Here is a 15673-nt window from a genome sequence, read left to right on the forward strand (position 1 = left end):
GGCCGGGGAAGCCGGCGGTGCCGGCTCGTTTAAATCCAGCTTTGACATGTCAATGAGGGGCTCGTTTAGGTCCAGCTTTGCCATATCAATATGCGTCTCCTTGCCTTGGTTCAACTCTGCCATGTCAATCTGCGGCTCCTTGCCAAGGTCCAGCTTTGCCATGTCAATCTGCGGCTCCTTGCCTAGGTCTAGCTCTGCCATGTCAATCTGCGGCTCCTTGCCTAGGTCCAGCTTTGCCATGTCAATTTGCGGCTCCTTGTCCGACTCTTCCGACTCTGACAAGTCAATCAGGGGCTCCTTCCCTAGGTTCTTGGCCGGCGGGAGGTGTTTGTTCGTAGACGGCAGATTCGTATCTACGCCGAAGGCCAAGCTAAGCGCACGGTACGCTTCCTTTCGCTCTTTTGCGGACTCAGCGACCATCCGCTCCCCTTCCGCTTTCGCACGGGCGGCCTCCTTCCGCAGCAACACCAATGCTACACGCGCGGACAGAATCAGAACACGTGCGCCACGCACATCGAGAGGCACGTCGCAAGATGGCGCGTAGGAGAAGGGCTTCCCCTCAGCGGCCGCGATGCAGACCGGACAGACGAACATGCCGTCCGTGGAGTAGTCTATGCAGGAGAGGTGCGCAACGGACCCGTGACAGACGAGACATGTGACAGTCGCCTCGTGCGGGGCGACGAGATGGTCGTCGATGTGGGACGGTGGAGCGGGGCCAAGGAGGCGGAAGCAGTTGCAACAGTACAAGGAACGGTAGGAGAGGAGGACGCACGAGGAGCAAAGCTTGACAAACACGTTCCCGTGGCGGGCGTGGTAGAGGGGCCATGTCCTGGGGTCGGAGTTGCAGTTGTTGCCGGCGCATCGCCTCACAACCCGGAGTTGCCTTTCCATGGGGTCCATTGGCGGCACACCTGCGTGGAAATTAAGGTGAAAATGGCCTATTAGGGTTTCATCTGAGACCGCCATGCCTGCTCCTTCAACATATAAAGAATATGTTGAAATCTCTAGAGATAATCGTCGTACCTGTTAGAATTCCCTTCTTCTCCGCGATAAAATTGTTGCAAAACAGGTAACAATTGATGGACACCAACAAATCGAGATCCCAGCACCGATGGCGAAGAGAGAGGACGACGGGGCAAAAAATGGTTATGGGCTCTATGTAGAATTCTAGATCTAGATCTCAAAAGGCTCGCTAACGACAAGGCGACTATGACACCATGGAAGTAGAGGGTGGACGGTGGCTAGGGTTAGAAAACACGCGTGAGTGAGTGACGTGGAAGTAGAGGATGGACGGTGGCTAGGGTTGAAAAACACGTGTGAGTGAGTGACATGGAAGTAGAGGATGGACGGTGGCTAGGGTTAGGAACCATAGATGACCATGATGACAACTGTGATGACAATAGGCTAGCTGTGGGGGATGGGGTCGGAAGGGGTATGGTGGCGGGGGAGGGTTTGTAGCTGGCGGCGCGCCGTGAGGTGAGGCGTAGCACACAAGGAGAAGGAGACGTAAAAAGAAAAGAAAAAAGAATTCGGCTTCACGGGCTAAACACGCGTCTTGTTCATAGTTGTTTCAGCCCATACCTCACCTGGATGCCATCGGCTTTTGTAACGGTTGTAATTTTTACTTCCCCACTCCACTCTCGGTTCCCCCGTCGACGCCGACGAGCTCGCTCTCTTCGCCGGCGCCGGAGGAGGCACCCCCTTCCACCGCTCACCCCAAGACGTCAGGCTCCGAGGCTTCCGAGCCCCTCTGTAGTCGGGTGGGTAGGAGGGGATACATCCAGGCTGCCTGATTTCTTCCCTTTTATTGGTACGGAGAAAGCCCTAACCTGGCTGGCTTGATTGGATTGCCCAATCTAAGACTGTATCCTCCACCTAGATTTTTACGCGGATCTGATTCGTTTTTTTCCCCTTCTGGCAGCCTGTTTCCCCCCCCCCAGAAATTTCGGGGGTTGGCCTCACCATCAATTCGCACCATACATTCCCTAACAGGTCACTGTTACTGAAATCTGAATAGGAATGTTTCTCAAATGGAAGGCCTTCGCTTCCTGTCCCGTCACTGCTATTCATCCGTTCATCCTAGGTAACCTTTTGCACTTCTAAAACAACTTTAGTAGTAACTTGATCCCCTACTCTCCGTATCTATTCATTACAACGGTAGCTCCAGGATTTTGAAACCATTCCACATACAGTCATTTAGATAAGCGTGAGTTCAGTTGGAGGCCAAACAAGTATGGGATATTCATAGCCAGTATGCAACGAAAAGCTATCTTAGATCAAATGTCTATCATCCTGAAAAATGTCTATGTTTTCAGTGATGAAGGAACTTAAGTAATTCCCACATTGCGATTATTGCTCATACCAGGTTCTACCGTATGATATACCGATTCTTATTTGATGATTTACTGTAGGGCATTCTCGTTTAACACTGTAGCTGTTAACTTTGATTATGCCAGCATCCTTTGGCGTGGAAATATGATTCTAAGCCTTACTTTATAAGCCCCCCTTTTTAGTCTCGCATTCAGTATGATAAACCAGCATAGTTTTGTTCTCCGTAAATCCATTTGAAGTTTGTCAATAGGTATTATTCGGGAGTTCCTTACAGTTTACATTACTTGCTGCAGTGCTGTTGGGGATTGCGTACATCTACGCACCAGCCGCTGCTATTGTTGCTGTTCCAAGTTCCAACTGTTATGCATTCGACAGTGACAGCCACCTTGTTGACTTTGTATCCTTACAATCCCACTACTCCACCAGTGATGCTTTATTTGAAACTAAATCAGGTTCTTTCGTATCATTCTCTCCTAAGCTGTTGCTAGACATACATGGTCGGGACGGATTTTGAGTATAGTGAGAAGGTAATTGCCATACATTCATTTATAAGTTATTCTGAATATTCATATAGTCTACTTGCATGTATCTTGCTTTGCCAGAAGCGTATCCAGCTATAAATCACAATACATTGTCATTATCAGGGCTCGATACCATCTGATCTGGTTGTCCGGTTATGCAAAGATGTGCAGAGAAGATCTCAAGCGGTATGAGTATGGGAATATGACATGTCATTTACTTATAGTCACTGCATTCATTGAAGGGGATGGAGTAGAGTGTTGTCCTGCTTGCATGTTGGTTCATTGCACAAACCTTTCTTTGCTCCAAACTTGACTCCTGATACACACTCCACATACATAATTAATGGATGGTACCTTTAAAGAATGTAAACCATTATAAGATGCACCCATGTGCTCCATAAATTTTGCTATTGGCACCTGATACAGACTCCGGAGAGGGTATGCTGCAATGTGATACCTTTAAAGAATGTAAACCATTATAAGAGGCACCCATGTGCTCCATAAATATTTTCTAATAAAATGTGCTTGATTTAGTAGGTTCTAACAATTATTCTTTGTGATCCATACTCCAATAGATTAAGAAATTATCATAATATAACTGTATCCCCAGCCAAGACAGCAAAAGTATAAATATATAAGTATATAACAAAGTTAGAATAGATACATCAATCATCTTTCAGGCCCAGCAATGTCAGTCATCATTTATCTGCTTACCTGTGCCTTTTCTTTTTTAGCTTGACTGTTATGTATGTAAAATCTTTCAAATTTAGTGTACACATCATACATTGAGTTCACCATTTGGTGACTTTAATATATAACATGTTACAATGAAGGCAGCTTGTATCACATGAAACCAATAGGCATATCATGTACAGGTGGGGAAATGTGTAGGCAACCCCTTTAGCAATGGGGATATTACACACAGTGTATACATATCTAACAAATATGTAGTGCTTTTATCCTGGTCATTATCTCAATACTGCATCTCTTCCAGGGTTTCATTGACTTTGGCCGCTTTATCAGTCCTCGCTCTTTTCTAACCGGTTCAAAGCCTTTTGACTACATTCAGGTAACACACCAAAGTTATATCAACTTTGTCTACAATAAAATAGTGCCTGAGATATACCATTGCTATTTGACACATTGTTGAAGATGGGATTACATCTTCAATAGAAGGTCTTTGATTTTCCTAGAATGAGGGCTTATATGGGAGGTATTGACTAGGAGCTGGTGATGTCTAACTTGCAGTAAATATCTCGTGTAACCTATATGCCGTATATCACTATGTGGTGTATGGGTTATAACCTTCTACTATACTGATACTCCATTCCACATGGTTACAAGCTAGCCAAATCATCCTTCCTTTCTTTGTGTCACTCTAGTGCATTCTCAAAAGGGAAAAGGTATATGGTAGTTAAACAACAGAGCGCATTTGCTAAACTTAATCACAACAGTAAAACAGTGTATTGAGTTAAGGTGGAGAAAGCATACAAAAAAACCAATGTATTGAAACTAGGTGTACTAGACAGTAGCGGTAGTAGGTACTGATCGGTTACCGGAAAACGAGTATAAGGGCGATTACCTTGTCTGATCGCTACCTAGTTTTAGTATATTGAATGGAACATAAACTGTCATAAGCTCCAGTGGTAACTTTAAAATACGCGATGAGTGATGACTTAGAATCTCAAGGTTTCTGTTAGTTATTTATTTGTGGAGTTGTTGTGTCACTCTACAATGAAAGGAACAAATTTAAGGTCTATACTGGAATCTTGAACTGCAGGGTATAGACTCATGTTCAAGCTAATGTTTTTAACTTGCTATAGTTTATCTAGAGCAAATACACTTTACATAAAAGTTTTTTCAATTCATTGTGATGTTTATCAATGCAAAAAATTCCAGCAGAGTGCTTCCGAGTTTTCTACATGGTAAAGACTGTTGAGATATGGTTGTCTATCATATGGTTTCATTCACCATCATCTGTTCTTGTAGTACGTCCTCAAGATTCATCATTCTTTTGCCTGTCACTATTTTTCAGAAGTTTCAGAATGGAGATTTAGCAAAATGCGAAACCACCTTTGAAGAGATGGGACGCACTGCACAGGTTTGTTTGAATTTTGATGAGATACCCTGTTTTCACTAATATTTAGAACCTTGGAAGTTTTGTCAAGTTTACTAATAGATATGCAGACTAACATCAACGAGCGTATTTGATATTTCAGGTAAACATTATATGTGGACGATGCTCAAATGAAGTATGCAAAGGTCTGCTGTCTTTTCGTATTTTGTGTTTACTTTTTTTTGGTAATCTTACAGCAACTACTTGCAATCTAAATAAAGTAAAATTAACATTTGTTGTTAAATCTGTTTGGTTACAGATTTTCATATGATTATATGTGTGCTTAGGTAAGTCATATGGTATGAATCACTATTTTTAGTCACAGTACCAACTCAATAGGAGTTTCTGCAAACTTGTAGTAAGTTGTGTTTAAGACTAACTGGATTATCTCATTCACGAACACCAACTTCTTATGTTTAGAAAGCTTAAGTGGTAAATAGCCCCTCTATCTTGAAGGGTTGTTTTAGACTTTCATTTGGTCTCTAGCAAAATGCGAAACTTCTTATGTTGTACATCACAATGCCTAATATGGGGGGTAATTGAGTTGCTTGACCATGTTGCCCCCATAATTTGATGAATCCTTGATCCGTGTGCATGGTGAATTTATCATAGTAGGTGTTATTCTCTTGAACTCTCATGACTCAGTGGATGTTGCAAACTGGGGAGTACTTTTCTGAGAGTTGTTTGTGTTTCGACGAAAAGTTCCTGGTGGTTCTGTTGATTGAACTTCATTTCTTTTCCACATTTGCAAAAATGTAATCATAAGTATTTTTTCTTCTTCTTGTTACTCTGCATATAATGGACGTTTGTCATGACACTTAATCTTCCATTATAAGTTTCTAACCCATCAGCGGGTTCATATGGATGCCCTGTATATATTTGTGCATATGCCAATGCAAGGTTGATACAGAAAGCAGGTTTTATTGCCAGTCATCTACCTTTTTGGGGGTAAACCTGTTAATTCCTGTTGACCACATTCAAAGAACAATGTGTTGATTCTTTTTGGGTTCATACTTTTTGAGAAATCAAAACTAACATTGATAAGTTTGCAGATGAAAATGGATGCATTTGCAGTGTATCCTATGATGAAACGATGTGCAGGTAACCATAAAGACTTCTATATTTTCTTATTTTTAGTTAATTGATTTCTTTCTATTGATGTCAGAAAGTTAACTGCGAAGAAGCTGCAACTTGTTTCCTAAATTTTGTGTGCTACAAAACAGAGCTGTGCACTTGTGCATTTAACTATCTTACGATCAAGTCTAGTTTTTCATCCATGTTAGTATGTAGATGTGCTAATCCACTTGTTAACATGCTCATGATAATTTCTTGCATCTTGCACAAATAGGAGGAATAAATTTAGGTCAAACACGTGTCTAGGTTCCTAGCACATCATTTTTGAGAAAAAAGAAGAATGAGTTAATTTTCTTACTATGCAGTCTGGTAAAATATTCTGAATTTTTTTAAAAACAAGTGTAGTCACCAGTTCATTGCAAGTTTTGTCTTCAAAATGCTTTTGGCTTTTCAAATAACCAATCAACGGTCTGTTTTAAATTGTGGTTCCTCATAGTAAGTGGCCTGATTTCTCTTTAAATTTGGTACAAGGAAAAGTGAAATGAAATGAAAAAGAGAAAATAAATTGTTACAAATATGGTTCATAATTCTCTAAAACCAAAGGAACTTTAGTAGCCTGAACTTTGAACAACGATACTCTTAGAATGTTGGTTTACTGCTTAATCGTGATAACTCTTTGCCTGTTTCATATGCTCTTATGTCATTATTTTCCAGTATGATCTGCAGCTAAACATGTGTCTTTTTGTCAGGGTGGTTGCTGAACTTGCTATTCCTTGTACTAAAAGTGGCCCAAGAGTTTTTAAGGGTTTCACTGTGGGTTTCCACCCTCGATCATCAGAAGTGGTAAAGCTAGTTCTTTCTTTGGGTGTTTCTCAATGACTTGAGCTCATGTAACAAGTCAGCTTGGTTTCTTCAGGTTTACAATGGATTGACTCAGCTGGGATTCGAACAACCTCATCATGGATTTAGGTAAGATTCTATAAAAATTTCCATCATGTTTAATATGATTAAAGAATTTTACTTGGGATGCTATTCTAGTACCTTTCAGACTCTACCAGAATGTTTTCCAAAAACGTACTATTGTTTTTTTTTTTTTAGTTTTGCGTGAGAGAAAATACTAAATTATTTCTAGAATTTTCTGACCCTCCTGATTCAGTTCCTGACTTGTAATTAGGATGTTTGCCTACTCTCTTATATGGACACGATATAAATAATTGCAATTCTGTTGTCTGTGCAGTTTTCCTAGTGAGCAGATTCACGTATCCCTATATCTTAGCGCCATCTCTTCCCTTTCAGTCCTTGTTGGACAACCTACCTTCAGGGTAAGGAAAGACCGATGACTGTAAAAATTAAGAACCTACACATTTGTCCTTATGCTTTTTTTTATTGCATCTCAATTTGGGCTTAGTATGCACATTATGTTGAAACAACAAGGTAAGTTGCGATCTTTAATTTTCTTATCAGTGTTGGTGATGGACGCACTTTTGTCCTCGCAACCAGAAACTAAAGTATATCAGCTAACATGTGAGACTTCCGTTATCATTAATGCTAACAAATAGATGATTGCACTATTTTTGAAACCAGTAGTTAAGAACACTGGGCGACTCTTAAGAGACTGTCATCATGCTAACCATATACCTGTTGCAGCATACCTTTTGTGTTGAACTCCATATAATTTTCATTTGCCTATTCCGCTACACAGGTTAATCCGACAAAAGGGCTTGGTGTTATGCTAACAGGATCAGGGGCCAATGGTGCCAAGCCTACTGTCCTGTCTCCTACAGTTCTGAATGTCAATTGGATATGTCAGTGACTTTCTGGTCTCTCCATGCTGATGTCTTTTTACCTATCAACAAATGACTTCGTACATTTTGTAGGTGAAATCATTCGAAGCAGTCCATATGAGGTCAACGTTTCAATCCCAGTAGCGGGCTATGATCCAATCGAATTCACACTTACGAAAGAATGCGGTTAGTTCTAGTCAGACAATCACCAGTTATGAATATAGATTTTTATGTATTTTGGAAATTGTCTCCGCAGGAGTTCCACTAGATTCTGGTTAATCATTTATCGTTCTTGTGCTTTTATACATGTGGTATACAATTTTGGTCATTTTTGGTGGACACGTAAATTTCGGCCTACTTCTATATTTTTTTGTCACATTTGTTGTCTGTGCAGGTTACATACAAGAAAGAGACAGTGATTCTATGAGCGGCTGGGCAACATTTGGAATTATTTCTTGCATGTATGTGTGTCTTGAACTTTAGAAGTTTGTTTATGGTAACTGTGAGTTCTATCATGATTATGACGTATGTCTACGGAAGTAGATTTTTCCTTATATTACTACAATCGCTGCTGTGTTGCTACATGTCCATGTGCTCCCTCTCATTACTGTGTTTGCAATTCTGACTTCCGTGCTGTTTGCCTGTAGATTCATTGTCTTGTCCAGTCTACTTTGCTGTGGCGGTTTCATCTACAAAACTCATGTGGAGAATCAGGTTTTTTCCCCTTTGTTCCTTTCGTGATTTTTTTATTATGCTATTCAAAGTTCTGTTGAAAATATGGCACCTCTATACCAATTTCAGTATGGTTTACATGCACTGCCTGGGATGAACACTGTGTCTGCCTTTTTGGATGTTGTAAGCACTTTACTTTGAATTTTGAACCTCAGTATTCCCTGTTGAAAATTTTCACGATGATGCTTACCAATTATTCATCAGGTTGGAAGACCAAGAAGTGGAAATCATGCAAGCCAAGCATCATGGGAAAACACTTCTGCTACTACACCAGCAGCGCAGAGGACAAATGATAGAAAATATGGGACAATATGAGCTATGCTTAGTTTTGTGGATTTTATCAAGTAGGTTTGCATTCTGTACTCATTTAACATAGGCTTTGTTTAATCCCAATACCTGTGTATATAATTGTATCTAGCATCAGCTCCAAGTTTATTTCCCCTTCTTCCCTTGAAATAAATCAAATGTTTCGGAGCAAAAGAAAATGGGATATCTCTCATTGAAAGGAACAAATTACACTTTGGAATGAAAAAGCAACCTTAGGTTACATTACAAATGACACAAACTTTAGCAGGATGACATTTAGATGACCAATCCTGCAAATTAAATGGTTGACCACAAGCTAAGGAACCCATGTTCAGATGGATCTTTTTTGTTGACTAGAGGACATGATTAACCCTGCGGCAGTTCTTGCGAATTTCCCCATCGTAACCCAAGAGGGGATTTCTGTTGCCCATCTTGATTATTGAGTTCACGTAGTGTTCAAAGAACAATGATTCATTTTCTGCGTAACTTGTGACCAGATGTGCTATTTCTGGGTCTTTTCCGGTCCACAAAACCTGATCTGAGTTAAGAAGACCTTTCCCCTCCACTATCAACTTGTAATAGCTGTTGTCAAACTTTGGAGGGCTGGCAAAGTCTAGTGGAGTTATGTTGTTGTCACCTCCAGTGCGTGGGCAGACTGATGCTAATTTGTAATGAAACCTTTTCTCCAGTGTCACGTCTGGTTTGTTATCTCTATGCTGATTGTAGAGCCGTTGTTTGAAGCTGACACATCTGGCCATTCCAATGGTGTGACTACCTGTTGGAATGCAAGATAAAAAAAAAGTATATCTGAGTAGGAGAATATGCTAACCCAATAGTAACAACTATATATGTGGAATTACATTTGATATTAAGCTGCCAGATTCAAATGGTACAGTGACAATCTAACTGAAACATCTAGTTTGATTATGATTGTAAGTTTCTATTACCTGTATGTTGCTTGAATAATCCTTTCAATCTATTATTACTGACAACTACATGACTTAACTGTATCCACTATATGTATGTGATACTGTCTTTTCAAGCTTAAGTTTATGGCAAAGATGCCAGCGTAAAGAATATTAGCAACCGGGGTACTTCTAGGGTAGTTAACATTCCTAACAAACCTATTTGTTTTACTGCTTTACCTCAAATTGGCACTTTGAGCATTGAAGAGGCGCCATACCTGATAGTGCTACAAGGTCAACTTTATCCAGTCCTTGCCTTCCGAAGAACTTTATAAGACGATGCAGTGTTGCATTCGGTGGAGGAAGGTTCTTATTTGCTAGCTTCATATATGCTGTCTTTGAATCCCTCCTCCCTAGCGGAAGTTCCCAATATGGTCCACCACTCTGTCATGAGATGACATTATCAGGTTTGTGCAACATCAGAAGCACATATTTACTCGAGGATACAATTACTTCACTATTTCCCTTCTACAACTCTCACCTTGGCCTAGCACATGTTTATATAACATGAAGAACAGATACTTACCAGTACTGTTGAACCTCTGGCAGCAAGGGCGATAGTGTCAGCACAAGAGACTGTGTGTGGACATGTTTCTTCTAGTGCAGCTTTGATCTCATCTATGACTTCGAATCCTCTAATGGAATTCTTGTTGGGAAGAGCATTTTTCTCGCTTAGGACTCCTTCGCTGTCATCCAGCAGAACTGACGCATCGCACCCCTGAAATTTGAGCAAATGTATTGTTTTTTGATCATGAGAGCTAAACAGACGAATAGGGGATTCACATTCTAACTGCTCAAAGCTGAAATAATGGCTTTCCAGTTCTCTAGAAAATCCCATATTATAAGCTGTAGACATTCTATTTAGTTTATGTGCAAAATAGCACTTGTGCTCTGCTTACCTGAACAAAGCAGTCATGGAAAAGGAGCCTCAGAAGCGAAGCGGCAATCCGTTGCTCTTTGGCTATAGCCTTCTTCAGGACAGATACCACAATCTCATCAGCTTGTGGGCATGTGGATTTGTAGAAATCTGGCGAAAGACCTAACTTCGGACCATGTCCAACTGGAATTGGATGGGCACTCTCATGGTGATCAGCGAAAGCAAGAGAGGCAGCGAGGTAGAAGAAAGAAATGAAAATTGCACCAAGGAATCTCTTGGGTGACTCCATGAGCTCTGCAATGCTGTATTTTGTGATTTGGCTCTTGCATTTTTGCTTCCGTTTTATAGATAGAAGTAATGTGATTGAACTGCATGATTCCATCCACTCCACTTGTTGTAAGATTAGGAACCATGTATGTGCTTCAGGTGTACCTGACCTAGATGTGTCTAGTTCTTTCATCACTCGTCTGTGTCCACCATCTCACGTCCTAAACTGCTTACCAATTCGGTAATTTGCGACGCTTGAACTGCCTAAACCCTTGTCCACTGTCTCCTATGATTGGTTCCAAACAAGGAGCAATGGGAGTATATTTTATAGTATCGCCATGCTTTGTGCATGTGGTTTTAACATAACAATCGAAGCCCTAGTTGTTAGTGTACTCAGTATTCTCTTTAAAGGTTTTGTTTTGTTAGTGCTCTAGGTACATGCTGGGAACAGAAAGTATTTACGCATCTGCTCCACCTAGTTTAGACCAATCATGTTAATATGATTGGGAAATGCATGACGGGATTAGCTGCAGCTACCCTAAATAGTGTACACCGTTGCAACACCATCTGAGAGGAGAATTATTGTGAATCACATGGAGAAACTTCGAGAAGAGAGCACACAGATTTGGAGGAAGATGTTGGATTGAGTGGCATTCCACAGACAGGCTGTAGGTGAAAAGAACGCCATTCTAAATTATCATGACGATGTCACTTCAACCAGGATGAGAGTGGGCTAGGCTCGGACCTAAGGGTACGTAACACCGAGGGCTCGAGAAATGACTTTCTCCCATGCACACCTGGGACCTCCCATGCACAACAATATAACCGAGAATTCCAAAACATAAAGAAACTGAAAGATACATGGGTGCATGATTCGCAGAGCACGAAACATAGTGAATCCAACGGACGAAACATTCATAGGAGTAGGACCTCGCGTGTGCATGGGAGAAAATAAAATACAACTGAAAATGATGAGCAGGGAAATGAGGAACAGAATAGTGAAAGGCAGGATGGGATGGATACTGACAGAGGCAGTGCAGCAGGGAATGCTTCTGCATGCTCTGTGGTGGTGACTCCTGGTGCAACTAGCTCTGGATCTGTAGGGAGAAGGCTTGTTACTGATGGTGGAGAGGTTAAGGAGTATATTAGTGGTGAAGAGGTTTATGATTTACAGTACTTCTCAAGAATGGAGATGTAGATGAGGAGGGCAGATTCATCTGGAGAAGTGGTCCTAGCAGGTTTAGTGATGATGTGAGTGAAGAAATTCAGAACTTTCTATTGGAGGATCAAGAGAGTCTGGCTTGCAAACATGGGATTGATCTGGACAATATGGAGGTGAGTGATGGTGACATGGAACTTGCTCTACCAGAAGACATCTTGCCTAGCTTTGAAAAGACTGACACAGAAGGAGTGGTGGACACTGATCAACAAAAGAAAACAAGGAAGAAAAAGGCCTGGGGTCCTGTTCAGGCTACAAGACAGAGCTCCAGGGTGGACAGGTCTATGAATGTGATGAAGAAGGCTATTGAATACAAGAAGAAGAACAACCTGGAGGAGCCAAACAAGAAGATGAAAGGTATAATGCAGTCTAATGCTTTTCAGTCCTTAGATGTTGATTATCTTGAGTCTTTGGCTAGAAATGTAGGTATTGATATATCTGCTGTTAGTGTTAGTAGTGAAAAAGAGGAAAATCATGTTGCTCAGTCTAGGTGTCATGGGAGTAATGTGGTTCCTATTATGAGTGTGGCAGTAGATCTTGAGATCCCTAGGGAGAATAATACTCATGGATCTCCTTTAGCTTCTGGTAAGAAAGTGTGTGTGACAACTCCTATTACTTATAATAGGCAGGATGTAGATGACTATGAGGATGAGGGTGAGAAATGGATAGAGGTTATTAGGAAATCACGGGGCAAGCACCCTAAGAAGAGAGTGCAATGTTAATTTCCTTTTTTAATATTAGAGGGATTACTGCTCCTGGTAGGAAGAAGTGTTTAGAGGATACTGTCATTCCTTTAAAGGTTGATTACATTGGCTTTCAGGAGACAAAAAAGAGAATTTCTCTAGGTCCTTCCTGAAAACCATTCTAGGGAATAGAAATTTTGAGTGGAACTTTAGGCCTGCAGTTGGTTCAGCTGGTGGGATCCTAGTTGGTGTAAATAGTGATATTTTTGAGGTCATTTCTTGGGACATTAAAGTTTTTTATGTTAGTACAGTTGTTAGGGTCAAAAGTTCTGGTGTGGTTATTAGACTTACCACAATATATGGTTCTCCCTATGAGGAGGGTAAAGAGGCTTTTATTTCAGAGTTACATGAGCTGTTTTTGAGTTGGGATGGACCTGCTATGATTGGAGGTGACTTCAATCTAGTCATATCCCAGTGTGATAAAAGTAATGGAGTTATAGATTTTAAATGGGCTGATAAATTCAATGCATGGATAGATCTGTGGGCTCTAGTGGAAATTGGTCTGGCTGGTAGATCTTTTACTTGGAGTAATAATCAGAGCAATAGAATTATGAGTAGAATTGATAGGATTTTTTTGTAATACTGGTTTTGAGGCTCTGTTTCCTTTAGGGAATGCAAGAGCTCTTCCTAGATTAGGCAGTGATCATACTCCTATAATCTGGGATTCTGGTGAGACTGTAGTTCCTAAGAAAAGTAGCTTTAAGTTTGAGAAGTGGTGGAGTACTAGAGTAGATTTTCAAGAAGTGGTTATTAAAGCTTGGTCCACCCAGGTATATAGTAACAACCCTCTTGATATTTGGCAAACTAAAGTAAGATGTTTTAGGAGCTCTGCTAAAGGGTGGAGTGTAAACATAGATGCTGAGATTAGGAAGAAGAAGAAATACCTTATGGAGGAATATGATAGGTTAGATATTAAATCTGAAACTCAAGAACTTTTAGATGAGGAGGCTGAAAAATTTAGACAAATCCTTGAAGAGCTGAGTTCCTTTTGGCTCATTGAGGAAATAAAAGCTAAACAACGTTCTAGAGATAAAGATGTGTGTGAGGGGGATAGGAATACTGCTTATTTTCATGCTTTAGCTAATCAAAGAAGAAGGAAGAAAATGATCCCTGTGTTAGATGGTCCTGATGGTACTGTTACTGAAACAAAAGATATGTTAGAAATTGCTAAAAAGTATTATAAGGATTTATTTGGTGTTGAAGAGAGACCTGACATTAAGCTGCTAGATAATTTTTTCCTTCCTGAAGAAAAAGTGACTGTAGAAGAAAATGATATGTTAGGGAGTCGTTTTACTTTAGAAGAGGTAAAAGAGGCTGTTTTTGGTTCTTATGCTGATGGTGCACATGGGCCTGATGGCTTATCTTTTTTCTTTTATCAGAAGTATTGGGATATTATTGCTCAAGATCTGATGAACCTCTTTGATGCCTGGTTTGAAGATAACCTAGATATTTTTAGGATAAATTTTGCTATGATTACTTTGATACCAAAAGAAAATGATGCTAGGACTATGAAGAAGTTTAGACCTATAAGTTTACTTAACTGTAGTTTTAAGATTTTTTGTAAAGTCTTGACAAATAGGTTGGTTAAGATAATAGGAAGACTGATTTCCCATAATCAATCTGCTTTTATTAAAGGTAGATATATTTTAGAGAGTGTTATCACTGCACATGAAATTGTGCATGAGGTGCATAGGAGGAAAAAGGAGGGGTTTGTCTTTAAAATTGACTATGAAAAAACCTATGATAGGGTTACTTAGATTTCCTTTATGAGGTCTTGCATCTTAGAGGTTTTAATCCTTTCTGGATTAGGCTGATAAAACAGTTAACCACTGGTGGATCAGTGGGTGTGAAAATTAATGAGATTGAAAGTGATTTTTTCCTTACTGGCAAAGGTTTAAGGCAAGGGGACCCTCTGTCTCCTGGTCTTTTTAATTTTGTGGTAGATGTCTTCTCGAAAATGCTCCTCAAAGGGGGTAATGAGGGGCTGGTTAGAGGTCTTTGCCCTGAATTTGTTCCTGGAGGAGTTGTGTGCCTTCAATATGCTGATGATACTCTACTTTTCTTGGAAAAGAGTAATAGAATTGCAACTAATCTAAAATGGATTTTAACTTGCTTTGAACAAATATCTGGGATGCGTATCAATTATCATAAGAGTGAGCTGATTCCTATCAATGTGGAGGAAGAAGAATGCAATACTTTCCTGGAAATTTTTGGGTGTGTTTTGGGATCTTTCCCAATTAAGTACTTAGGGATCCCTTTGCATTATGACAAGCTAAAAAGGAAGGATCTACAACCCTTAATTGATTCTCTCTTGAGTAGACTAGCAGGTTGGAGGGGGAAACTTCTGTCCTCTGCAGCCAAAAGGGAACTAGTTAGGTCTGTTTTAGCTAGCATTCCCATTTATTTGCTCTCTTTCTTCAAATTCCCTAAATGGGCTCTGAAACTGATAAATTGTAATATCCCAGGTATTGGGGTTACAAAAATAGAGGAAATAGATGTGTGCATTGCATTCATGCATAGAAAATCTGGGGAATTTTCGCGCTTTAAAGTAAAACAGTCACGATAGCTGAAGTTTCACTTGACCTTGGTGGAATTGAAGTAGCTCATCAAGTCAAGTGCTATAAACCTCGGTGTGACCTTTGTTAAAACCTGTTTTGGGTAGAGATGATTTGATCTAAGGGGTTAGATCAAATGGAACTAACACCACAAGACTTTAAACAATGATCAATTGCTTGATC

At 40.3% G+C, this 15673-nt stretch overlaps 2 protein-coding genes across 2 annotated transcripts; one reads left to right on the top strand and one right to left on the bottom strand.

Annotated features, from left to right (window-relative positions):
* The first annotated feature begins 1970 nt into the window (after window positions 1-1970).
* Window positions 1971-9003, top strand: LOC124665615. The gene is made up of 17 exons (XM_047203010.1): window positions 1971-2083; window positions 2625-2728; window positions 2820-2858; window positions 2976-3038; window positions 3847-3921; window positions 4888-4953; window positions 5072-5114; window positions 6021-6069; window positions 6792-6885; window positions 6959-7011; window positions 7280-7364; window positions 7745-7847; window positions 7920-8012; window positions 8221-8287; window positions 8474-8540; window positions 8628-8681; window positions 8763-9003. Exons 1-17 carry the CDS (start codon window positions 2020-2022, stop codon window positions 8871-8873), a joined length of 1230 nt encoding a protein of 409 aa, XP_047058966.1. The 5' UTR covers window positions 1971-2019; the 3' UTR covers window positions 8874-9003.
* A 214-nt stretch (window positions 9004-9217) lies between these two features.
* On the bottom strand, window positions 9218-10995 carry LOC124663791 (peroxidase 9-like). Its single transcript, XM_047201453.1, has 4 exons — window positions 10729-10995; window positions 10356-10547; window positions 10048-10213; window positions 9218-9639 (listed from the first exon to the last, which is right to left on the bottom strand). The coding sequence occupies exons 1-4, from the start codon at window positions 10993-10995 to the stop codon at window positions 9218-9220; spliced, it is 1047 nt and encodes a 348-aa protein (XP_047057409.1).
* Between the last annotated feature and the right edge of the window lie 4678 nt (window positions 10996-15673).

This window comes from Lolium rigidum, chromosome 6 (assembly GCF_022539505.1).
Source record: "Lolium rigidum isolate FL_2022 chromosome 6, APGP_CSIRO_Lrig_0.1, whole genome shotgun sequence".
Classification (NCBI taxonomy): Eukaryota; Viridiplantae; Streptophyta; class Magnoliopsida; order Poales; family Poaceae; genus Lolium; species Lolium rigidum.